General features: G+C 30.4%; 3 protein-coding genes across 6 annotated transcripts; 1 reads left to right on the top strand and 2 right to left on the bottom strand.

Annotated features, from left to right (window-relative positions):
* Positions 1-1,901: 1,901 nt before the first annotated feature.
* LOC130805724 (G-type lectin S-receptor-like serine/threonine-protein kinase At2g19130) lies at positions 1,902-4,853 on the top strand. Its single transcript, XM_057670511.1, has one exon. The coding sequence runs from the start codon at positions 2,084-2,086 to the stop codon at positions 4,562-4,564; it is 2,481 nt and encodes an 826-aa protein (XP_057526494.1). The 5' UTR covers positions 1,902-2,083; the 3' UTR covers positions 4,565-4,853.
* Positions 4,854-5,094: 241 nt separating this feature from the next.
* LOC130805730 (universal stress protein PHOS32-like) lies at positions 5,095-12,275 on the bottom strand. Its single transcript, XM_057670515.1, has 3 exons — positions 11,437-12,275; positions 8,063-8,105; positions 5,095-5,546 (listed from the first exon to the last, which is right to left on the bottom strand). The coding sequence occupies exons 1-2, from the start codon at positions 12,113-12,115 to the stop codon at positions 8,101-8,103; spliced, it is 684 nt and encodes a 227-aa protein (XP_057526498.1). The 5' UTR covers positions 12,116-12,275; the 3' UTR covers positions 5,095-5,546; positions 8,063-8,100.
* Positions 12,276-22,722: 10,447 nt separating this feature from the next.
* On the bottom strand, positions 22,723-26,723 carry LOC130805712 (BTB/POZ domain-containing protein At3g22104-like). Of its 4 annotated transcripts, XM_057670500.1 has the most exons (4): positions 26,433-26,723; positions 25,139-25,343; positions 23,436-24,423; positions 22,723-23,357 (listed from the first exon to the last, which is right to left on the bottom strand). In XM_057670500.1, the coding sequence occupies exons 3-4, from the start codon at positions 24,342-24,344 to the stop codon at positions 22,899-22,901; spliced, it is 1,368 nt and encodes a 455-aa protein (XP_057526483.1). In that variant the 5' UTR covers positions 24,345-24,423; positions 25,139-25,343; positions 26,433-26,723; the 3' UTR covers positions 22,723-22,898. The 4 variants fall into 4 exon arrangements, with proteins under 4 accessions (XP_057526483.1, XP_057526485.1, XP_057526480.1 ...); XM_057670502.1 differs by lacking the exon at positions 25,139-25,343 and having other exon boundaries at positions 26,251-26,723; XM_057670497.1 differs by lacking the exon at positions 25,139-25,343.
* Between the last annotated feature and the right edge of the window lie 362 nt (positions 26,724-27,085).

The following is a 27,085-nucleotide window of genomic DNA, read 5'->3' as shown; positions in this document are numbered from 1 at the left end:
TAACTAAGTGTAACATTTTTTTGAACAATATTATATCTTGATATAGAGCCCCACTCATACCGTTATACCCTCCCTTAATAGTTAATAGTAACCAACTCTCAAATTAAATTGATATTTTTATCTATTCTCTTTAGAGTCGAATTGAAGTAATAAAATTAATATTTTTTATTGTTAAAAATTGAGATTTGAATTATATTCTACCACATAGCTATTTTAAGATTTTTCTAAGAGTTCACTTTCCTTAATTAAGGGGCATAAAGAGTTTAAGAAAACCAAAATATAAAGTTCAAACAATTAGACTTGGTCAAATAAAAATAAATCATCCTAGGATTGATTTTTAAGACGGCATAAGAGGGTAAGACTACCCAATCCTTAAACATCGCCATCCTTTTTATTTTATCGTCTCCTCCTCTTAATAAAATTACGAATTTGCCCCTGAATTTTAAAAAATTACGACTTTACCACTAGACTTAAAATTTCTAATAATAATAATAATAATAATAATAATATTTAAAAAAAATGAATTAAATATAATAATTAAAACAAAAATAAAAATTTAATAATAATAATAATAACAATCACAATAATAATAACAATAATAATAATAATAACAACAACAATAATAATAATAATAATAATAATATAAATAAAATTAATAATAATATAAATAAAATTAATAATAATTTAAAAATAAAAAAAATAAAAAAAAACCCAGTCGCATAAAATTCGCGAGCCAACCGCGGTCGAGTCGCGGATTTCGTGCGACTGAACCGCGGTTGGCTCGCAGATTTTGTGAAACTGGGTTTTTTTTTTTTTAATTATTATTATTTTTATTTATATTATTATTGTTATTATTATTATTATTATTGTTGTTGTTGTTGTTGTTGTTGTTATTATTATTTTTATTGTGATTGTTATTATTATTATTATTAAATTTTTATTTATTTATTTATTTATTCGTTTTTTTGAATAATTATTATTAATTTTATTTATATTATTATTGTTGTTATTTTTATTATTAATATTATTATTATTATTATTATTATTGTTGTTGTTGTTGTTGTTGTTGTTGTTGTTGTTGTTGTTGTTGTTGTTGTTATTATTATTATTATTATTATTATTATTAATTTTATTTTATTTTTTTCGTTTTTTTTGAATAATTATTATTAATTTTGTTTATATTATTATTATTATTATTATTATTATTATTATTATTAGTCTAATGGCAAATTCGTAATTTTTTAAATTTTAAGAGCGAATTCGTAATTTTTTAAATTTTAAGAGCGAATTCGTAATTTTATTGAGAGGGAATGGCGATAAAATAAAAAGGAGGCGATATTTAATAATACCCTAAGACTATTCATTGTGACTTGGGTGCTTGCAAAATGGTCTCGTTCCACTCAAGCCTACGTTGTGAATTTTCCACCACCCATTACAACATTAAAGTCGAACTATGTTTTTGTTGTCAATAAATGCAATGCCCAAACTACCAAAATAGTATATCGTATTCAAGCAGGTCTTGTGTGAACTTTGGTTCACAAATCTTAGACTTGTACGAACATTTGATAATTTGATTAAATATTGAAAATAGTAATGGAAAATTAGTATAATTTTAGTATAAATATCTCTTGTCAAATTTTATAGTCGTGCTTATTTTTTTTCGATAATTTTATTTTTTTACAAAATTCATTTCAATGCATTACTATTTGAAAATGTGAGATTAGTTGGTAATGGAAAATTATGAAAAAAAAAAAAAAAACTTTTTTTATAATCAAAGTTGCATTATCGATATTGCCCGTATAGTAATGGATAAAAGTTGCAATTCAGGCCGTTTGAAGCGACATTTCATAGTTTAAGTTGAAATTTAACGATACCCATTATCATATTACTGTGTACGTTACTGCAACAACGACCATTATTGTATTTTTGCATCACGATATAGTCTAATAGAGCATCATTTTCAATTCTCTTTAAAATATCTGCACCTAAGCTTCCAGTATTCCACTGTGGTAGACTTTGTACATTACTGTAGAAATCCTCTTGTTTTTCTTTCTTTGTCTTATTTCTTCTTCATTAGGAAGCCATGAAAGACAACAAAAAATTACCTTTGAAGTTTTATTTCCTCTATATTTGTTCCACTCTTTTACCTTCTTTTTCATATGGAGTAGATAGAATTACACAAAACAACTCAATCTCAGGTGATCAAACAATAATTTCACAACCCGATGGAAATTTTGAGTTGGGTATTTTCAGCCCATCAGGTGAATCCCCCAACTTTTACATAGGCATTTGGTACAAAAAAGTGTCATTACAAACCGTTGTTTGGGTAGCAAATAGAGAAACCCCAATCTTAAATAAACATTCCTTTGAGCTTAAAATCTTGAATGGTAATTTGATTCTTACAAATGGGTCCAATTCTCCATCGATTTGGTCCACAAAACTGAATCCAATTTCCTCTAAATCTGTTCAAGCAGTTTTGTTAGATTCAGGAAATCTTGTTCTTATGGATGGAACTGATAAACCCCCAATTTGGCAGAGTTTTGATCATCCTACCAATACATGGCTTTCTGGGGGTAAGCTAAGTTTTGATAAAAAGAGTAATAAACCTCAAAAGCTTACTTCATGGAAGAATCTAGATGATCCTGCCCCTGGTCTTTTCTCTATTGAGCTTAAAGCCAAGACTAAAGAATATGTCATTATGTGGAATAACACCCAACAGTATTGGACTAGTGGGCCATGGAATTCAGAAGATCAAATTTTTAGTCTTGTACCTGAAATGAGGTTGAATTATATATACAATTTTAGTTATGTTGATGATGAAAATGAAAGTTATTTTACTTATAGTGTTAGAGATCGGTCGCTTATTTCGAGGTTTGTAATGGATACTTCTGGTCAGGTTAGGCAGTTAACATGGCTGGAAAATAGCAAAGAGTGGAATTTGTTTTGGACTAATCCTAAGCAGCAATGTCAAGTTTATGCTTATTGTGGTGCTTATGGGAGTTGCAATCAAAACATGCCATATTGTGATTGCTTAAAAGGGTTTAAGCCTATGAGTCAAGATGATTGGGGATTGAATGATTACTCGAGTGGATGCGTAAGGAAAACCCGTTTGCAGTGTGAAAAATCAGGTTCTGGGGAAAAGGAAGACGGGTTTTATGAGTATCCCAACTCGGTTTTACCTCAAAATGAGCATACTTTGAGTGGTATAAGCATTGAGGAATGTGAATCGGCTTGCTTGAAGAATTGTTCTTGCAATGCTTATGCATATGATAGTAGTAATGGGTGTTCTGTTTGGTTTGAAGATCTGTTGAACTTTCAGCAGGTTTCGGATGGCGATAGCAGTGGTAAAACGCTTTATCTTAGGCTCGCAGCCTCAGAGTTCCCAAACAAGAGCGATAAGAAATTGGTTATTGGAGTTGTAGGGTCGGTTATTGCGATTTCGGTCCTTTTAGGCTTGGGATTTTGGGTATTTCGGAAGATCAAAAGACGAGCTACTAGTTCAACGAAAACAGTTGAAGGTTCACTGATTTCGTTTAGTTACAAAGACTTGCAAACCGCCACAAAGAATTTTTCTAATAAATTGGGTGAAGGTGGATTCGGGTCTGTTTTCAAGGGGACTTTGCCGGATTCATCAGTAATTGCTGTGAAGAAGCTAGAAAGTTTCAGCCAAGGAGAGAAGCAATTCCGATCAGAAGTAAGCACGATTGGGACTATTCAGCACGTTAATCTTGTTCATCTTCGTGGGTTCTGTTCTGAAGGGACGAAAAAGCTATTGGTCTATGATTACATGCCAAACGGCTCTTTGGACACCCATCTCTTCCATGACGACATATCGAAACACTTGGACTGGAATAAGAGATACCAAATTGCACTCGGCACAGCACGAGGCTTGTGTTATCTACACGAAAAATGTAGAGATTGCATCATTCATTGTGATATTAAGCCTGAAAACATACTTTTGGATGCAGATTTCTGCCCAAAAGTTGCTGATTTCGGGTTAGCAAAGCTTGTTGGCCGCGATTTTAGCAGGGTCCTGACCACAATGAGAGGAACCAGAGGGTACCTTGCCCCTGAGTGGATTTCAGGAGTGCCAATAACTGTGAAAGCCGATGTTTTCAGCTTCGGTATGATGCTTTTTGAGCTGATATCGGGCCACAGAAACACAGAACAGTCCCCGGATGGCAAACTGAAATTCTTCCCAACTTGGGCTGCTAGCAAAGTCGCTAAAGCTACCGAGATTTTGAGTGTGTTGGACCCGAGATTGGAAGGAAATGGTGATGAACAAGAAGTTATGAAGCTGTGTAAGATTGCATGTTGGTGCATTCAAGACAATGAAACTCAAAGGCCGTCAATGGGGCAAGTGGTTCAAATACTCGAAGGCGTTTTAGATTTAAATATGCCGCCCATGCCGAGGTCCCTCCAGGTTTTCGTTGATGGCCAGGAAAGTATTCAGTTTTACACCGAGTCATCCTCATCTCAGAGCTCTCAAACACACATTTATTCGAATTCGTCGTTCACAACCAAGACTAGCTCGTCCGATTTGAGCAACAAGTCTCTTGGCTAATGGAAATAGGCTAGTACTTTTTTCCGTTGGGCATGGCATCTATTGTCTCTTCTCGGTTGCACTCGAGGAAAAGGAAAAGTTGCGTCTTGTGATCTGCGTTAGTGGGGCCGTACTTCTAAGCCCTCTCTGTGTATGATACTAATTTCTAACTAGATGAATGGAGTATATATATTTATATCACCTTGTATATCTTCATGCTAAAAGCCTAAATTGTTGTGATTACCAAATAAATATTTAAATGCCATTTTTATGGCAATTTGGTACTATTATTAGAAATATTATATTTAATTATTGACAATAATTTTCTTAGATTAACTATTAGTAGAAATATTATATTTAATTATTAAAAGATGCATAAAAGAAAATAATGACATCTATTTTTGATAATTATATCGCCAATAATGTTACATCCATTTTTGATCAAAGGAAAAAACCATTAATTTATAAAAGTTTAAATAAGTATTATGTCATTTTAAACATAACTTTAAATGTAAACCTATTTAACCAAATCATCTCATGTATTTTGATTGAATAATGCAAATGTCAACGAAAAAAAATAATCAGAGGAATATTATTTGATTTTACACATTTTTAATCCTTGAACAATATGAATGTTCTTGATTTAATTATGCATCAAAAACTTTCCATTATTATTAATTAATTACATCAGCCGTTACACTAAAATTTAAAAATAAAAAAAAAATAAAAAAAAAAAGGAGTAACTGAGAATCTGAATCTGAATTTGCCACTTCATAAACCGAATTTGACAACAAAGAAGTGAAACAGGACAAGTTCCAAAGAGAGCAATTTTGAAAGATTTCAAACTTGAACAAGATGCACACCAACATAACAATAACTTCACAATTTTAAACCAAATTCAAATCCAAATCCAAAACGCAATGGAATCATCACAAATTACATTAAGCTTCAGTCATTTTAAAAGGACGAAAGACCGAGCTTCAGCTGGATGAACATGCTTTGACTGCAAAACAGAGACCGAATCAGAGACGAATAAAAGCCCACTTATAACTTGCAGAACAAACCATAGTGCAAAAACAAGACCACATCACCTAATCAGTAATCACGACCAAATCGTAAAAGTTTTTAGTTCACCACCACCAAATTGTAAAAGTTTAGGGTTTGCTTAAGTTTGTATCCAAAATATTTGAGAGTTATCAAACGGAGTCTAGTATTATTTGTCGACAATCGTTCATAAAAATATAGGTTTGAAAGCATTATTTCACTAAAATTATAAATCTTTGTTTTTGTGTGCTATTGTTATGGGTATCTCATTTAAAGTAATTGTTTATTCCTAACATAGTGGAGTTAGGTTCATCGTAGTAGTAGTAATGGAAAAATTATTATGGTCGAGCATGGTAAAAATGTTGTTGATCCAACAAGGGTTATATGCAACTCTTAAGAATGAAAAGCATGTAGACGTAGAGGGATCAAAGTGGGTTGATATGAAGTTGCGTGTGTCATCAACTATCAGATTAACACTTGTAACGGTGATCAAGTATGATGCTCTTGAGGTAGATAACCTTTAAGATTTTTAGGGTAGCAAAGACTTATCAGTCAAAGTCTTTGGCTAGTAAGTTGTTCCTAAAGGAGGGCTTGTTTGGTTTATATGGAAGAAGATGGAGACTTAAGAGATCATCTCAATCACTTTAATAGACTGATCACCCAGCTAAACTATTTTGATGAGAAGTTTAAGGATGAAGACAAATATATTCTTCTCTTAGTGTCTGAACCAAATAAGTATAATAAATGATCTTTTTTATTGTAGGATAAACAGAGCGAGTTTGGAGGCAACTATCGTGTGTCTTTTAGAAGCCGAGACACTAATGGTGCAAGAATCGAGAGCTGAAACATCTCATAGGGTATTAATGGTGGCTAAGGCATACAACAAGAAAAAAAGTTGGTAAAAACAACTCCAAGATAAAGTGTCACTGTATGAAAATTGGTCATATTCAATATACTTGTTAAAAAGCAAAAGAGGACATAAAGGAGTTAAAAGTGACTAAAGAGAAGAAACTTGTTGCTACTGTGCAAGATGAAGGTAAAGAATTTCTTCTAATACAAGAGTTGGTGAAAGATGAGCTGGTTGGTCTAATCCCCTATGTGGGAGGAAGGAAAGTGTTTTATCCTTAAATAGGTGTATCGGAGAGGGCAAATTGTGCATAACAATGGCCAAATAGTAACTCTAGGTCAGATGAGGTAAGGTATGTACCGAGTTTAGGAAGAAATCTAATCTCTTTAGAAAGAGCGGAGAAATTAGGATATCATATTTACATGATAGGTGTATGGATCATGATTAGTAGTGGGCTCTCAGTGATTATGGCTATGTTTATGAGCAAGGTAGAGATATATATGCTCAAGGGAAGGTGTTGTTGAGACAAGTTCATCAACATAAAGCTTCGTTGACTCATTAATTTGAGTTGATAGCCATATGTCATTTAAGGAAAGGATAGTTGAGAAGTAATCCTCCTCCTCCTCCTCCTCCTCCACCTCCGCCTCCTCCTCCGCCTCCGCCTCCTCCTCCTCCGCCTCCTCCTCCTCCTCCTCCTCCTCCTCCGCCTCCCCCGCCCCCGCCTCCGCCTCCTCCTCCTCTTATTATTATTATTATTATTATTATTATTATTATTATTATTATTATTATTATTATTATTATTATTATTATTATTATTTTCTTTTTTTTTAATAGAACCATATTTCATTTCATCATCATCATCATTATTATTATTATTATTACATAATAATTAATAAATTAGAGGTCATATATAATCAAAAAAAATATTTTCTTAATTATATAAGTTTTCTAAAAGTGTCTTAGTAATAGTTAGTTTCCTAAATGTTTAAGTTTAGGGTTTTTTTGTGAACTCCTATAAATAGAGGTGTTAGGACCTTTATTTGCTCACATTATATCTCAAACTGAGTTTTGTATTATTTTTCATAACGGGAGAGTTTAAGAAAGTTATGGGCAGACAAAGTAGAAAGCATTGCCAATTTATAGGGACATAGAGAGTATTAGATATGCTAAATCAACGACCAATGTCAAAAGGTACAAAGCTTGTGTTAGCAAAGTTATCGCAACAAATTAACCAAGCCGTACGCTCAAGCAAAATATATAAAAAGGCATATGTCGCACTAAGGCGATAGGATGTCCCAAAGGATAACAACAGGTGCACGCATGAGACACATATCTCATAAGTGAGGGGAATGGGTCAACGTTATAATTCCAAGGAGTAAAAACAGATTTAACATGAAATCAGTGAGGTCGATGTTCCATTTGTGAACCTTTAGTGCATATTTGGTGTGCTTTTCCTAGATATTTCTAGGTGATAGACCAAATGCTCCTATAGCCACGGCGACTAGGTTAACCTGTCAATGGTTGTGGTTGAGAGATATGTGCGTTCGTAAGACATGTTACACAACATGTTCTGTTTTCTTTCCATTGACTCTGTTCTCATAAAAATTGGAAGGGATGATGCAGCTTACCTCATTACAGATTTTCCACAGCAACACGAAACGTTCACTTAATCTGCATAAAACCAAAAAGAGTAAATGATGTATAAGACTGGATTTTCTAACATGCTATACAAATAGGTGAGGATGCTACAACAGAGAACCAATAAATTGCACTCGTCTATCTAATTGCAGTTACACGTCAATTCAGACAAATGGAAATGTATGAATAAAATTGTAACGATGTCTTTCCAGCTTAACTGAAGTAAACATGAATTGAACTCCAGAATATAATGAATATAATGACTACAATAATGGCAGCAATATTTGAAGAAATGAAAAAGTAGCTCATACTCCATACGGTTGTGCAATCACAAGAAACAACAATTGTTCAAGTAGACAACGGAAGTCATTATCATGGACAAGCATTAGAAGTGATGAGATCCATAAGTTTATAGATAAAACAAATGAGCCAAACTATCACAAATTCGAAAGCACTACCAATTATTTTACGAAACAATCTACGTACGTATGTCTATAATTGTTTGTAAAGTACCAGAGTCGATGTTCAATGCATAGACTAAAATCACACACCAGCGTTAGATAAAGGATAACATACGAGTTAGGACAGCAACCAATATTAATTAAAAAACGAATCAACAAATCATGTGAAAGTTGCGAAACCCTATGTTGTGAATCCAAAGGTGACATGGCTTTAGCAAAACTGATAAGAAAGGAATTAAAAATTACAATTCTCCTTTGCTTTTGTACATCACCTCACATAACTACCACAATATAACTTAACAATCTAGGATTCTCATCTATTCCCTTGAATTCACATAATAATGTTATTATGATAAACAAAAAATTGCAACAAAAATTTTCCGTGCTTAGGCTGATATGAAATTACAACTTTTCCTAGTAGATTATAACAGGATGCCCTGGGGCCTGAAGAATCCTTGGGAAATAGGCTCATGTGTGTCTTTAGCATATGAAGATAGATCTTTATGGCTAGTTAAATTGTATTTTCACGATGTGTCAAGCGTTACTTCTATCAATGAATAAGACAATCCCAAAAGACACAAAGCTGAGCTCTCCACATCTGTATCACTTGTTTAATCTATAGAAGCCTTGACAGCTAATAAAAAATCTGACACGCTAACCATATTAGCAGGCTTTAAGAATTCTATTAAAATCCTATACTTGATGGTAAAAAGACATGCTTACAGACAGGTATAACAGTTCTTTGACAAACCTTCCATTACAATTTGCATAATCCTTCGTGAGTCCACCATTTGTTTCTAGGGATATTTATTTGGTGGGACGTGGAGAGGAATGGGACTTTGACTAAATACCTTGGTAGCACGGTAGCACCGTCAATCCAAGTAGCCAAAAAAACGAGGGGGTTAACATATGTAGGACATCACCATTGTCCGCTTACACCCACAATCTTGCAAAGTGATTGAAAAATGTTTAAAGCATTCCCACAAAAGTCAAATTATCGCCAATGTCCTATTCTTCACTTGCACAACACCCCCTTAAAGCCAAAATATCTTGTGCAGTTTCTTTTAAGCAAGTACACAAATGATGATGGAATTCTAGATTAACAAGACAACAACAACGCGGATACACAAGTGCATGCAAAGGAGCATCATTCATTTAAGAATCAAGCAAGGCGTTTCAAATTGTTGGTTTCATGCTCACCGCAAACATAAAATGACAATGTCCAACAGAAAACCAAGGGAAAATTAAAACTTGTTTCATCAGGAACAGACTTGCAATGCAACGTACTACAAGTACCTTTATTGTTCTGTCTAATTCTATAGTAGGACAGCATCTCAACCAAAGTATTTTGAACAATTGGAAGTGTGCTTAGTTCGAAAAGAAGAGTAATAAGAAATAGTTTGGATTAGAAAGGATGGGAACAGCTTTTTTGAGGGATGTAAAACAGTTTTCGGAAAGGTTGAAACTATCATACTTTTGCAGCTGAGGGAAGCCAAATGTCCTCCCTAGTCCTTTCCTTCATCTTCCTCTCCTCTTTATTCTTCAGTTCCCTTTCTCCTCATACATCTCCAGCAAACAAACAAAACAAAGCAAAAAAACGTACAATGGTGTTTTCCATCGACATTCATTTGCCATTCAAAATGCTTTTTGGTCAACACAAGGAACCTTAGTTCTATCTAGCTAAATTACTCCCGGAAATATGTTTCATCCAAAACAAAGGAAAAATTAAACACTGTATTACTGGAAAACAATTTACCATTAAACAAACACACCCAAAGAGTTCATAGACGATAAATAACATCATATCGTTAGCAACAGATTACATCTATTTTGCTAGGAAAATCCATTGCTAATATATTTCTCTTTACAGGTTCCCCTCTTAATTTTCTTTGATACCAGCTTTCCGGTTGAGCATACAAGTTTAGTGTTTTAGATAAACCTACAACTTATTGAATTAATAGCCCATTTCCTAAATTAAAGCAGTTTGAAAAATCTTTGGGGTCCAAAACGATATCAGAAATTTGTAAAAAAAATCATCTTAAACCACAATTTCCTTATAAATAAACTGAAGAATAAAAAATGCAAACACTACATTCCTGGAAAACAATTCACCATCAAACAAACACCCCCAAAAAGTTCAATGTTTACATCCGCGACTCATTTCGTAGATGATAACAAACATTATATTGTTAACAATGAATTACATCTACTTTGCAAGGAAATCCCATGCTAACGTATATCGCTTTACAGGTTTCCCTCTTAATTTTGCTTTAATACTAAATATTAGGAAAAATTAGGCTAAACTAGACATAAAAACCAGGTTTCTTGTCAAACAAACATTTTTACAACTTGATACACCTAAAATTCATTGAATTAACCGTTTGGTAATCGGTACTCAATGGTGAGAATGATAATGGAAAGTTAGTGTAGTTTTGGTAGGAATATCTCTTGACAAATTTAATATTCATGCTTATTCTTCCTCAACAATCTCATTTTCTTCACAAAGTTCTATTCAATGTAATACCATTTGAACATATGGTATTAGATGGTAGTGTAAAATTATTAAAAAAACTTTTATCAAACTTTCATTACCAATGACATGATACTAATCATCAAAAATTAGCTACAAATCATTCTCATTACCAACAATTAGTACCGATAATCAAATGGGCCATAATAGCACACTCCCTCTATTTTATAATAGCACACTCACTCTATTTTATAGAGCAAGCAAATATCCTAGGGATGCAAAACAAGAGTTGAAGTCCCACAGTTTCCCTCCTATCAAGGGAGCATCCAAATAAAATATCTCAAACCACAATTTCTTAATGAATAAACAGCAGAAATGAACAAATAAACAAAATCCTTAGAATAAAAAATTAAAAAAAAAAAGAAAAAAAAACCTTTGTGCAAGTGTTCTTGTTGATCATCATGTAATCCAGAATCTTCTTCAGGAACAGGATGCAAAGATCCAACATCCCCTTGAACATCTTTCTCTTCAGGATACCTAACAACCACAACAGGACAAACACAATGATGAACACAATAATCACTAACACTTCCAAGCCTTCCTTTACTACTTCTTCTAGAAGCCCCAAATCCTCTACTCCCCATTATCACAACACTCATCCCTAACCTTTCAATTTCCAAACACAATCTTTCCTTCATATCATGATCTTTTACAATATGAACCTTAAATGGGATTTTTCCATCAACCAATGGTTGCGCTATCTCGCTAATCTTCCCAGAAGTAAAGCTATCAAAATCATCTTCCAGCTTTTTCTTCCGCTGTTCAGAATCATCATTAGGGTCTTCACTCGAAGTAGAGAAATGGGTGGACCCCCAATCGGCCCCATAAAGGACAGAAGTGGGTCGGACATGGACCAAAGTAACCGAATCTCCGGGTCGGAGGTAGTTCTGGACAGCCCATTTAACAGCAAAAGCACTCTCATCGCTAAGATCAACGGGTATAGCGATTTTGCGATGAGAAGTGTCAGTATTGGTGGGGTAACGAGGAGATGAAGGTTGGATTTCAATAGCAATGGGGCGGTCTAAATTGGGTTTTGATTGTGGAGAAGTCATTGTTGAAGAAAAAGATAGGGATGATAGAGAGAGATGGTTAAGGGTGATCTGAACAGAGACAGGACGCAGGAGATGTTGATTTAGGGGAATTATTATTACGGGTATGTTTGACTTTTGATGGAAATTGGAAATGGAACAACAATAATAGAACGGATAATGTTACAACTTATACACAACTTACAAGCCTAGCGACTTCTAACTTATAGTTCTAAGCACGACATTATTATAATAAATAATTAAACAAATGACATGTTGTTTAATCTCTAGAGGTGTTCTGATATTCATCCGATCTTGTAATGATTTGAATTCAAAATGAATTTAAAATTATATAATAATTAATAGGGACACAAAATTCGATTTTGAACCAACCCAAAGCACGAGATGTGTTTATTTAGGTCATCAGGTTGATTTCAGGTTATTTGTTTCAGGTTGATTTAAAATTGGGTCGATTGTTCATATTGATTTTTACATATTTTTAAATTCATTTTAAAATCGGGTCAAGTCGGGTTCGTAAGAAGGTCGGATATATATCATGTCATCAGATCTGTTTTGAATACCTTATTAATCTTCACACTTCCTTCGCCTTACAACGTACACTTTTCATTTTGATTTCTCAGATTTACTATAATTTTATTTCAGTCATGTTCGTATTTTCTATTTGATTCTCATTTATATATTCAAATTTTCTTTTTATCTCATCCATATGCTTTTTTGATGTTCTCAATATTATACTTTTTACATAATTATTGCCACTTTTCCTTTATTATTCCAGTGTATATTCTGTGGTAAATATATAATTTCCTTCCGTTTACAATACTCGCTACATTTTAATAGTAATATTATTTATCTCTAATCTTATTTCAGTTTTACTCGTACATAAGAATAATATAATTATATAAGATGTTGTTTTATTGTTCTTAAATTAATATGTAATTTTTATAATTTTTTATTTAGTTAAAATAAAAATAAATTACATAAATAGCAAATGTGGGTAACGGAGTACATGACAGGAGTACACGATAAATGTTTTTTTGGTCCATTTGACACTTGATAATCTTATCTAATAGGTATATTGAATTTAATGGTTACCTAATTTTTAGGTAGTTAGATTTTATAGTATCTATAAAGACTACTAATGAAGAAACGAGATTGACACATGTTAGACTCTCATTCAATATTTTCCCGCTCAATTATATTGACGTAGCAGCTTATTATTTACTTAAAATCATTCCCTAAAATACTAGAATTTATTTAAGGTGCAGAATAAGAATTAATATTGTGAAAATTATTTTTCAAATTTGTTTAATAGGTGTAGAATAATATTGTTCCTAAATTTATAGACCAGTGTAAATTTTTGAATAATATTGTGAAATCTATAAATACTATTAATGAAGAATCTATAATCTATCTATAATCTATAATCTATCTATAATCTATCTATAATCTATAATCTATAAAGACTACTAATGAAGAAACGAGACTGACACATGTCATACTCTCATTCAATATTTTCCCGTCACTTATGTTGACGTAGCAGCTTATTATTTACTGAAAATCATTACCTAAAATACTAGAATTTATTTAAGGAGCAGAATAAGAATTAATATTGTGAAAATTATTTTTCAAATTTGTTTAATAGGTGTAGAATAATATTGTTCCTATATTTATAGACCAGTGTAAATTTTTAAATAATATTGTGAAATCTATAAATACTATTAATGAAGAATCTATAATCTATAATCTATCTATAATCTATAATCTATAAAGCCTACTAATGAAGAAACGAGACTGACACATGTCAGACTCTTATTCAATATTTTCCCGCTCAATTATGTTGACGTAGCAGCTTATTATTTACTGAAATCATTGCCTAAAATACAAGAATTTATTTAAGGTGCAGAATAAGAATTAGATAGCTTTAATTTTTTTTTCAATATGATTCCTATATTATTTCCAAACTTAAATGTGACTAAAATGTTAATTATTATCATTTTTCTATATGATTTCCAATATTATTTCCAAAATAAAAGAAAATAATATTTTAATGTAACAAAATTATTTTCCAAATTTGTTTAATAGGTGTAGAATAATATTGTTCCTAAATTTATAGATCAGTGTAAATTTGGGAATAATATTGTGAAATCTATCTATCTATAATCTATAAAGACTACTAATGAAGAAACGAGACTGACACATGTCAGACTCTCATCTCATATTTTCCCGCTCAATTATATTGACGTGCAGCTTATGATTTTTTTCTAATATGATTCTTATATTATTTCGAAACTTAAATGTGAGTCAAATGTTAATAAGTATCATTTTTCAATATGATTTCCAATATTATTTTCAAAAGAAAAGAAAATAATATTTTAATGTAACAAAATTATTTTCCAAATTTGTTTAATAGGTGTAGAATAATATTGTTTCTAAATTTATAGACCAGTGTAAATTTTTGAATAATATTGTGAAATTTATAAATACTAAACTTAGCCTTTTCACACCTTTATACATACTAACTCTACTTTATTTCTATAAAAATTTAAAAAACACTATACTTTTTTACTTCACATGTGGTCCCATTTGACCACCTAAAAAATAGTGAAAAGACAAATTTAAAAAACACTATACTTAAATGTGACTAAAATGTGACTAAAATGTTAATCAGTATCATTTTTCAATATGATTTCCAATATTATTTCAAAAATAAAAGAAAATAATATTTTAATGTAACAAAATTATTTTCCAAATTTGTTTAATAGGTGTAGAATAATATTGTTCCAAAATTTATAGATCAGTGTAAATTTGGGAATAATATTGTGAAATCTATCTATCTATCTATAAAGACTATTAATGAAGAAACGAGACTGACACATGTCAGACTCTTATTCAATATTTTCCCGCTCAATTATGTTGACGTAGCAACTTATTATTTATTGAAAATCATTACGTAAAATACTAGAATTTATTTAAGGTGAAGAATAAGAATTAGATAGTTTTATTTTTTTTTCCAATATGATTCCTATACTATTTCCAAACTTAAATGTGACTAAAATGTTATTCAGTATCATTTTTCAATATGATTTCCAATATTATTTCCAAAATAAAAGAAAATAATATTTTAATGTAACAAAATTATTTTCCGAATTTGTTTAATAGGTGTAGAATAATATTGTTCCTAAATTTATAGATCAATGTAAATTTGGGAATAATATTGTGAAACCTATCTATAATCTATAAAGACTACTATTGAAGAAACGAGACCGACACATGTCAGACTCTCATTCAATATTTTCCCGCTCAGTTATGTTGACGTGCATCTTATTATTTTTTTCCAATATGATTCATATATTATTTCCAAACTTAAATGTGACTAAAATGTTAATCATTATCATTTTTCAATATGATTTCCAATATTATTTCCAAAATAAAAGAAAATAATATTTTAATGTAACAAAATTATTTTCCAAATTTGTTTAATAGGTGTAGAATAATATTGTTCCTAAATTTATAGATCAGTGTTAATTTGGGAATAATATTGTGAAATCTATCTATATATAATCTATAAAGACTACTAATGAAGAAACGAAACTGACACATGTCAGACTCTCATTCCATATTTTCCTGCTCAATTATGTTGACGTGCAGCTTATTATTTTTTTCTAATATGATTCCTATATTATTTCGAAACTTAAATGTGAGTCAAATGTTAATCAGTATCATTTTTCAATATGATTTCCAATATTATTTTCAAAATAAAAGAAAATAATATTTTAATGTAACAAAATTATTTTCCAAATTTGTTTAATAGGTGTAGAATAATATTGTTTCTAAATTTATAGACCAGTGTAAATTTTTGAATAATATTGTGAAATCTATAAATACTAAACTTAACCTTTTCACACCTTTATACATACTAACTCTACTTTATTTCTTTAAAAATTTAAATAACACTATACTTTTTTACTTCACATGTGGTCCCATTTGACCACCTAAAAAATAGTAAAAAGACAAATTTAAAAAACACTATACTTAAATGTGACTAAAATGTTAATCAGTATCATTTTTCAATATGATTTCCAATATTATTTCAAAAATAAAAGAAAATAATATTTTAATGTAACAAAATTATTTTCCAAATTTGTTTAATAGGTGTAGAATAATATTGTTCCAAAATTTATAGATCAGTGTAAATTTGGGAATAATATTCTGAAATCTATCTATCTATCTATAAAGAATACTAATGAAGAAACGAGACTGACACATGTCAGACTCTTATTCAATATTTTCCCGCTCAATTATGTTGACGTAGCAACTTATTATTTACTGAAAATCATTACCTAAAATACTAGAATTTATTTAAGGTGCAGAATAAGAATTAGATAGCTTTATTTTTTTTTTCCAATATAATTCCTATATTATTTCCAAACTTAAATGTGACTAAAATGTTAATCAGTATCATTTTTCAATATGATTTCCAATATTATTTTCAAAATAAAAGAAAATAGTATTTTAATGTAACAAAATTATTTTCCAAATTTGTTTAATAGGTGTAGAATAATATTGTTCCTAAATTTATAGATCAGTGTAAATTTGGGAATAATATTGTGAAACCTATCTATAATCTATAAAGACTACTATTGAAGAAACGAGACTGACACATGTCAGACTCTCATTCAATATTTTCCCGCTCAATTATGTTGACGTGCATCGTATTATTTTTTTCCAATATGATTCATATATTATTTTCAAACTTAAATGTGACTAAAATGTTAATCAGTATCATTTTTCAATATGATTTCCAATATTATTTTCAAAATAAAAGAAAATAATATTTTAATGTAACAAAATTATTTTCCAAATTTGTTTAATAGGTGTAGAATAATATTGTTTCTAAATTTATAGACCGGTGTAAATTTTTGAATAATATTGTGAAATCTATAAATACTAAACTTAACCTTTTCACACCTTTATACATACTAACTCTACTTTATTTCTTTAAAAATTTAAATAACACTATACTTTTTTAGTTCACATGTGGTCCCATTTGACCACCTAAAAAATAGTGAAAAGACAAATTTAAAAAACACTATACTTAAATGTGACTAAAATGTTAATCAGTATCATTTTTCAATATGATTTCCAATATTATTTCAAAAATAAAAGAAAATAATATTTTAATGTAACAAAATTATTTTCCAAATTTGTTTAATAGGTGTAGAATAATATTGTTCCAAAATTTATAGATCAGTGTAAATTTGGGAATAATATTCTGAAATCTATCTATCTATCTATAAAGAATACTAATGAAGAAACGAGACTGACACATGTCAGACTCTTATTCAATATTTTCCCGCTCAATTATGTTGACGTAGCAACTTATTATTTACTGAAAATCATTACCTAAAATACTAGAATTTATTTAAGGTGCAGAATAAGAATTAGATAGCTTTATTTTTTTTTTCCAATATAATTCCTATATTATTTCCAAACTTAAATGTGACTAAAATGTTAATCAGTATCATTTTTCAATATGATTTCCAATATTATTTTCAAAATAAAAGAAAATAGTATTTTAATGTAACAAAATTATTTTCCAAATTTGTTTAATAGGTGTAGAATAATATTGTTCCTAAATTTATAGATCAGTGTAAATTTGGGAATAATATTGTGAAACCTATCTATAATCTATAAAGACTACTATTGAAGAAACGAGACTGACACATGTCAGACTCTCATTCAATATTTTCCCGCTCAATTATGTTGACGTGCATCGTATTATTTTTTTCCAATATGATTCATATATTATTTTCAAACTTAAATGTGACTAAAATGTTAATCAGTATCATTTTTCAATATGATTTCCAATATTATTTCCAAAATAAAAGAAAATAATATTTTAATGTAACAAAATTGTTTTCCAAATTTGTTTAATAGGTGTAGAATAATATCGTTCCTAAATTTATAGATCAGTGTAAATTTGGGAATAATATTGTGAAATCTATCTATAATCTATAAAGACTACTAATGAAGAAACGAGACTGACACATGTCATACTCTCATTCAAAATTTTCCCGTCAATTATGTTGACGTAGCAGCTTATTATTTACTGAAAATCATTCCCTAAAATACTAGAATTTATTTAAGGTGCAGAATCAGAATTAATATTGTGAAAATTATTTTTCAAATTTGTTTAATAGGTGTAGAATAATATTGTTCCTAAATTTATAGACCAGTGTAAATTTTTGAATAATATTGTGAAATCTATAAATACTATTAATGAAGAATCTATAATCTATCTATAATCTATAATCTATAAAGACTACTAATGAAGAAACGAGACTGACACATGTCACCCTCTTATTCAATATTTCGCCGCTCAATTATGTTGACGTAGCAGTTTATTATTTACTAAAAATCATTGCCTAAAATACTAGAATTTATTTAAGGTGCAGAATAAGAATTAGATAGCTTTATTTTTTTTTCCAATATGATTCCTATATTATTTCCAAACTTAAATGTGACTAAAATATTAATCAGTATCATTTTTCAATATGATTTCCAATATTATTTCCAAAATAAAAGAAAATAATATTTTAATGTAACAAAATTGTTTTCCAAATTTGTTTAATAGGTGTAGAATAATATTGTTCCTAAATTTATAGATCAGTGTAAATTTGGGAATAATATTGTGAAATCTATCTATAATCTATAAAGACTACTAATGAAGAAACGAGACTGACACATGTCATACTCTCATTCAAAATTTTCCCGACAATTATGTTGACGTAGCAGCTTATTATTTACTGAAAATCATTCCCTAAAATACTAGAATTTATTTAAGGTGCAGAATAAGAATTAATATTGTGAAAATTATTTTTCAAATTTGTTTAATAGGTGTAGAATAATATTGTTCCTAAATTTATAGACCAGTGTAAATTTTTGAATAATATTGTGAAATCTATAAATACTATTAACGAAGAATCTATAATCTATCTATAATCTATAATCTATAAAGACTACTAATGAAGAAACGAGACTGACACATGTCACACTCTTATTCAATATTTTTCCGCTCAATTATGTTGACGTAGCAGCTTATTATTTACTGAAAATCATTGCCTAAAATACTAGAATTTATTTAAGGTGCAGAATAAGAATTAGATAGCTTTTTTTTTCCAATATGATTCCTATATTATTTACAAACTTAAATGTGACTAAAATGTTAATTAGTATCATTTTTCAATGTGATTTCCAATATTATTTGCAAAATAAAAGAAAATAATATTTTAATGTAACAAAATTATTTTCCAAATTTGTTTAATAGGTGTAGAATAATATTGTTCCTAAATTTATAGATCAGTGTAAATTTGGGAATAATATTGTGAAATCTATCTATCTAATATGATTCCTATATTATTTCGAAACTTAAATGTGAGTTAAATGTTAATCAGTATCATTTTTCAATATGATTTCAAATATTATTTTCAAAAGAAAAGAACTTAATATTTTAATGTAACAAAATTATTTTCCAAATTTTTTTAATAGGTGTAGAATAATATTGTTTCTAAATTTATAGACCAGTGTAAATTTTTGAATAATATTGTGAAATCTATAAATATTAAACTTAGCCTTTTTCACACCTTTATATATACTAACTCTACTTTACTTCTACAAAAATTTAAAAAACACTATACTTTTTTACTTCACATGTGGTCCCATTTGACAAATTTAAAAAACACTATACTTTAGTGCATAATTTTATGATTATGTTTTATATAATAATATATTAATAATATGAATCTCAATTTAATAGTAATACTTCTACACTTTTTAAAACAAATCGATTTGTATTTTAAATATACTTAAGAAATTAAAAGTCATATAATAACTTAATTACACATATAAGATTACTAATTTTGTATTCAAATGATTCATAAACCGTGCTTGGCACGGGAATCTATCTAGTTTTTATTATTTATACAATTATGCACCTCATACATGATTAAGAATGACATGTATTAGGTAATTTTTAGGATTTCACACCATGGTTAAGTATTTCGATTCTTCCACAATACAATTAAAAATAAGCAAGAGATTTAGAGTTTAACTACGATTTTAACAATGGTAGAATTATTCTACCAAGATCAATAAAATGGATAATAGAATCATAACACGATTTTATGATTCTACGATCCTACGTTTTGTTCCTATAAGAGTAGTCTCATCATAAAAAAAATTTATTCTACATTTTACTTACATATAAATATAAGTTGAATTATATCATCATTACTATATTTGAAAATTCATGCATTTACAAATTCGAAGGTTATAAATAATTATTAAAAGTAGAAAAAATTGAAATTAATAATTCCATCTTTCACTCATCCGCTTTGAATAATTTCAACTTTGGATTATTTTTTATTAATTCAATCTTTGCCTTTAGTTTATTGTCAGCATACTAATAGGATATGCTAATAGCAAACTAAGGGACAAGATTGAATTATTATTACATAAAAGAGTATACTGATAGCCAACTAAAAATAAAAGTTGAATTATTAAAAAATAAACCAAAAGCGCCACTTTAAATGAAAAGCCATTGAAATCCCATTATACTCCCTCCAATTTAGACCAAATATTTTATTTTCTTTTTATATAAGTTCACGTCAAATATCCTATTTTTATTTATAGTAAAAAGATTCTTTTTACCAATATATCCTTAAAAATCAACTTGAATTTCAAAAAAGATCTTCTATTGTAACAAACTTTTTACTTCCTCCCATTTTTATCTATTAACTCACCCCATTCATCTAACCTTCAAAGATCTTCTATTGTAAACCCTACAACATACATTCATCGTCCTCATCCCATGCTTCTATGTTCTATTTAGTTTATAAACCCTAGAAATTTATTCATCTCCGTCATCTCATCTCACTGAGTATGTGTTCATCTTCACTATATTCATCTTCATTCGTTGTTCATCTTCACTCAATTCATCTTCATTTGTTTTTTTCTGATTTTTTTGTTGCTTAGAAACCCTAGATCTACTTTTTTTGTAAGATCTAAGTGACATTTTTGTTTATAAACCCTAGAAAATCAATTCATCTTCATTTGCCCCCCTTCACCTCCTTAAATGCCTAATCTCGTTTCTCAAATCTGCTTTCTTGGTACTGATCGAAGTTATGTTTGTGCATAAAATTTCTATCTTTTGTATTTGAGATCTACTTTTTTTGTCTGAAAATTTTCTAATTTTCTTTGGTTTTCCCCTGTAAGCTTGAAGTATGGGCTCACCTTTGAAGAAAGTTGATGACTTCTCTGACAAAGATGCTAAAAAAACCTTTGGTTTGACTATTATGCTCAAATGCGATCTCTATCAACCTTAGTGGAAACAAATCCGGATTGGGGTAAGGAGTTTAACTCCACCATGTACCATTTTTTCCGCCTCTTCATCACCCCAATAAACATCATCATCATCGGCAAAAAAACCAATCATATTTAGTGGCTGGAAAAGATTCGAGTTGTTCTAATTTTCCACTAGTGGAAACTCTAAAATTCCCATTTTTCTTCCACTCCTCACAATTAAAGAACAATCTTACCATCAACATGGCAACCATTACCAGAGTAGCCTATGCAAATGAGTTAATGTACTCATCTCTAGTTTTCACTTCATTTCACAAGAAAAGTTTAAATTTCAATCTCATAGAGTAGTTTTAAATCAACCACAGCATCAATTGCAACAACAATGCTTACAAGTGCAATAACACAACAAACTGGCCAAAAAAAATTTAAAAATAATTAATAAAAAAATAATTTAAAGGGTAACACGTGTTACCTGGGACTTTTTAAATAGATCCGCCCATGAGTACACTCCTTATCCCCATGTACTTGGACTAAATCAACTATGAATATCATCCGACAATGGATTGCATATTAAAAAAGCAACAAACAATATAAACATAATTACTTATATATTTAACTGTGTTGTTAGCTAGATGATCCAACTAGTTTAAAACATCTAGTTTAATAAAATCAATAATTAGAGCTTTTAATTGAATTTCAAAAAAAAATATTATAATCTCTGATTGACGAACTAACAATTATACAAAATTAATCAACAATGAAGCAACACAAAGGAATTATCGTGATTCATCCAAAATCGGCTACAACCACATTTAGCCTAAATGTTGTACTGATGAGAACAAAGCTTTCTTGAAGCTTTCAAGATGATTTATGATAGTTTGTATGTGTTTTAGAGAGGAAGAGAGGGCTAAAGTATAAGACTAAAATAAGAGGGTAAAACAGAGATACACTAATCTTATATGTAATTAAACTATTTATAGCACAACTTAATATACTTACAATAAAACATCAAGCAAAAGTAAGGCACAAAAAAACTCCAGAGAGAAAAGCCAAGTTGGTTTTCCTATGGCCAACCAAGAAAGCGACTCGCTTTAAGTGCTAACTCAACTCGACTTTATCTCCTGTCCAAAACCCAACTTTCGAAACCAACTTCGCTTCTATATTTATGGTCCCACCAATACACCCAACATTTTTTCAAATGTATCAACATGCTCAAATAAGACCCAAAGTGGACTCAAAGCACCCAAAACTTCAACAAATTGCGTTCTATTTTTATTTACATCTAGCGTCTCGATTTATAGAATAGATCAAAAGAAGGATTGCAGCGATAAAGCGATAATATCATGACACTCAATTAAAGCAATGATGTACAAGAAATGCTAATAATTGAGTAAAAAAACGTACAACATCTATACTACATGTGAGTTTATGAGCATAGTCTATGCAATGATCTGCCATTCATATTGCTAGATGATTTTGATCTCATCATTCTTGCCACATGATTTTGCATTCTCTGACATATTTTCTTCCACTCTGTCACTTTGCATTGCATTCCTTGTAACTGTGCTCTAATCATATCATCCTCACTCACATTATCGATTTTTTCAGCATAAAGAACAAGCTGCTCACCTTGCTCATCTTTTCTACTTTTGACTCCATTTCCACCGGAACTGTAATAAGGTGAAGAAGAGCGCGATTTTGGATGACTTGCATCATCTACCAAACTTTTAAGCTTCGTTTGTTGAGATAAAAGGGCTTGAACAGTCGATCTTGATGGGAATTTTACATTCTTTGAAAGGTCAAAACATGCTTCTAGTGAGAGCTTCTCATAGTTCAAAGCAGAACAGATATTAAAAGTCTCTTCCTCGGATAGATCTGTATGGACCTACATAAGATCAATTCTCTAGTCAAGTTATAACAAATTGATGTTCATTTCATAAGCATATTGAATATAAAGAAGTACCTCCAAGTACATATCCATGGCATGGTACATTTCATCGTACGAGTCTCTGAAAGAGTCGGGTAATGCAGTGGCGAGAGCAGTAAACTTGGATGGTTTTAAACGCGGGTCTGGAGCAACTTCTGCCAAATACAAATCCAATAATTGTGCAACTCTTATAATTCTATCATTTGAAAGATTAGCTAACCCTTCACTAAGAAATGATTTTAGGAACCTTAGAATAAGGTTCACATCATAGAGATAGTTCAACCCTGGTGGAGATGGAACGAGGAGATTATCCAACGTTGCTTCATCGAGTCTCGAACCAATCATAGTTTCTAATCTACTTCTGGTGACTTCACTTATGTTGTAGATTAGTGAAATTCTTAGAATCCCCATCAAATTTTTGATTGGTACTGAACACTGATCAAGAGAACCTAAATTGTTGACCACCATCTCAAGTATTCTGCACTTTTCATCTGATTGTGCATGAATAAATTTTGATTTCTGGTAATGAAAGAGGAACCTGCTTATTGTCCCATGGTCTAACTCTAAAGACACCATAGATTTGACAGCCATATCGATAAAATTCTCGTTCAGAACCAATAGATCGTCGAACCACCGATTTGCTCGGGAGCTGTTTGTTCGCAAGCTCTCTGTGCTCCGAGAATCACATGAAAGCCGAAAACCAAAGCTGTCGGGTGATGAAGTAGATGTGCACGGGCTGGTTTCAGCAGGCAGCGTCAACTTCCCCACAAGAGTATTTAAGCATCTTTGAAATAAACCAGAATTACAGGCATCAGCAGTCAAATCTTGATTTTCCTTTAGAGCTGACAAAAGATCAGACCAAGTCCAATCGCTCATCTCTCCAAGCGACGTTTCTGTCTGCTCTATCATATTCTCAGTCCCAGACACAGATTTGCTCATATCCATGGTTGTAGCAAAATCGTGAAATACTAAAGACTTACCAAAACAAAATGAGCTAAGCTATCAAGTAGGACATTGTACGTTTCTGCAACACAAAAGTTTTGTCACAATTGATTGGCAAACGGATCAAAAACCAAAAACAATATCATTAGTCCAAGAAAAGAATTGTAAGCTACAAGATTTACAAAGAAAACACCCTGACCTACTTAGTTGATTCCATAGAAACACATACTCTATTAAACAATATCAACAAAACTTGGTAGCAACTTGCATTCCTATACTGTCAAAGACCAATTCAACCAAAAACTTATGCTAATGACAACTTGCATTCAAATACGGCCAAGGAACCGATTCAACTAAAAACTTATGTTGATGGTTGTTGGTCCAAGATATGTTATTTACTCTATCTGATACCCAGTTTTGATACCACAAATAAGGTAAACGAGGAAAAATAAACACAAGTATTTATAGAAGAGAAGATCTGCAAGCACAAGAAAAATAGCCGTTTAAGAGTGGTGAAAGGTGTTTATAGACAATAAATCTGGTAGATACTCTAAAGAGGTTGTCTGTTGAGTGTTGATGATATGATAATACTATTCCAGTATCCCATAAAGACTAAAGTAAAGAATGTATTGAGTAGAAGCTTTAGCAAAACGGATTTACCCTCTGATAAAGTAATGAAAGGAACAGGCAAAGGCATGAACATTTAAGGCTTTAATCATAACACAAATAAAAGTCTAAAGTGGAGTAATGGGTTGCTATAATTTTCACTTTTGAACCACCAAAAATGCGAAAACTACCTTACAGAAGGGAATAATATTAAGACCCCACAATTCTGCCATACTGATGCATACTCCTACAGTCCTACTCTTATCAAATGATGTACAGGCAGACAGCCTATATGCCAGAACTGAAAGCGAAATGTATTACAAGCGTCAAGCAGTAGCATTGACTCCTATATTCCTGTTCCTTCGTCCCTGCAGTATATTCCTGCACTTAATGGGTCTAGACAATACGAGGAAGGACTTTAATAACTTATAAAGGACTTTAATAACTTATAAAGTGCATGCAAGCCATTCCAACACCCCTCACAGTGCAAATTCTTGTCAAGTTTGCATGTGAGAGTAATCAATTAGGATAGGAATACTATTCTTTTTGGACCTATTATTTAATTTTTAATCAAACTTTCAACTCTGATACTATGTTAAATTGAACTAGACTTATTATGAATATCAACATATATTCTGAAAAACATGAGGCGCACAATCAAAGGAGATAGCATCCTAATACCATATGATAAAATAAAAGAGAGGATTCCAATAACTCAAAGAATTCACATCAATCTTTAATTGAGACAACCCATGCCAACATTTAATTTCCTTTATTATTTATTTATTTATTTATTTATTTATTTATTTTGAAGAATCCTTTATTATTGGTACAACTTTATCATTTTAAATTGTTTCCTCAACTAAGGGTGTTTGGCAATTGGCTGCTGGTTGTTGGCTTTTTAGTTTGTTTGTTTGATCAGTTGAAAATATTAACTATTTTTTTTTTGCCTTTTAAGTTAGCTGAAATACTAGTTGTTTGTAGACATGTTTGGTAAATCTGAGTATTAGCCGTTGGTTGTTTATTTCAAAAAAAATGGGCCAATAAGTCAAAAGGCAATAAGCTAGCCATAGCTAAAGCAACTTTTTCATTTAAAAATTAGCTTTTCGACTTTTTTAAAAGTAATTAAAAGAAACACCTTTTTACTGTTTAACCAACTAAACTCACTCAAAAATTAACCAAAAAGCTAAGCTAAAAGCAAACAACCAAACACCATATATTTTAAAATTATCTAGTTAATTTTATCCTCAAGTTCATAATTTATATGTATAACAAACAATTAAATATAAGAAAATCATCTTACCAGTTTCTAAGGGAATACTCATAATCTAGTTTTATGAGCGGAATATATGATGCGATGGTGACGACTCTTTTATCAAGGAAATTGAGAAATTTTGAATCAAACCCTAAAAGCTACATCATGAAATTAAGAAAGAAGAATGTAGAAAGAATGATTTAATGCCGAAAAAAAGAGAAAGCAATTACCTAATCGACCATTAAAAGACCCTCACCATTGACATCCACTTGGAGTTGAGATTACAAGAATTAGTTTAGGGCAGCAAAGCAAAGGCCAAAGCAAGCAAGTCACTAGACGAGATTAGCACATGGAAGGAATCTGTTTATTCTGTAGCAGCTCAGAAAAGCATTGATATAATTAACTGTAACTCACAAGACAAAATCTCAAACGAGAATTTTTTAAAAACAAGGAACGTACGACAGAAATTAGAGATATAGGAAATCCGATTTTCGTCGTTTTTTTTAAAGTAAAAGTTTGATGATCCAATTTGAATTTGGCTTTTTAAGCCAATCCTAAAATACAAAATTACATTTTTAAATAAAATTATCTATAATATTGATCCCAATCAACATACTTCTTCGTTTTTAAAAAAAGTTATCATTTGCTATGTTGTAATGTTTTATTTGTTGTTTTTATAAGGAATTTTTCTATTTTTATTATAAATTTTAGTCAAAAATAACCTTATTTATCCTCATTTTAATATTTTAATTATGTTTATGATCTCCGCATGTCTCCCACGAAATTCATTTTGACATTTTTTTTTATTTTTATGGTCCCCACATGTTTCTCATTAATTTTATAAATATATTTTGGAAAATTTCACATGGTAACCCTGAGGTTT

This window comes from Amaranthus tricolor, chromosome 1, assembly GCF_026212465.1.
Source record: "Amaranthus tricolor cultivar Red isolate AtriRed21 chromosome 1, ASM2621246v1, whole genome shotgun sequence".
NCBI classification, from domain to species: Eukaryota; Viridiplantae; Streptophyta; class Magnoliopsida; order Caryophyllales; family Amaranthaceae; genus Amaranthus; species Amaranthus tricolor.
Note: the sequence above shows the minus strand (reverse complement) of the source record. Positions and strands in the feature narration are given on the sequence as shown.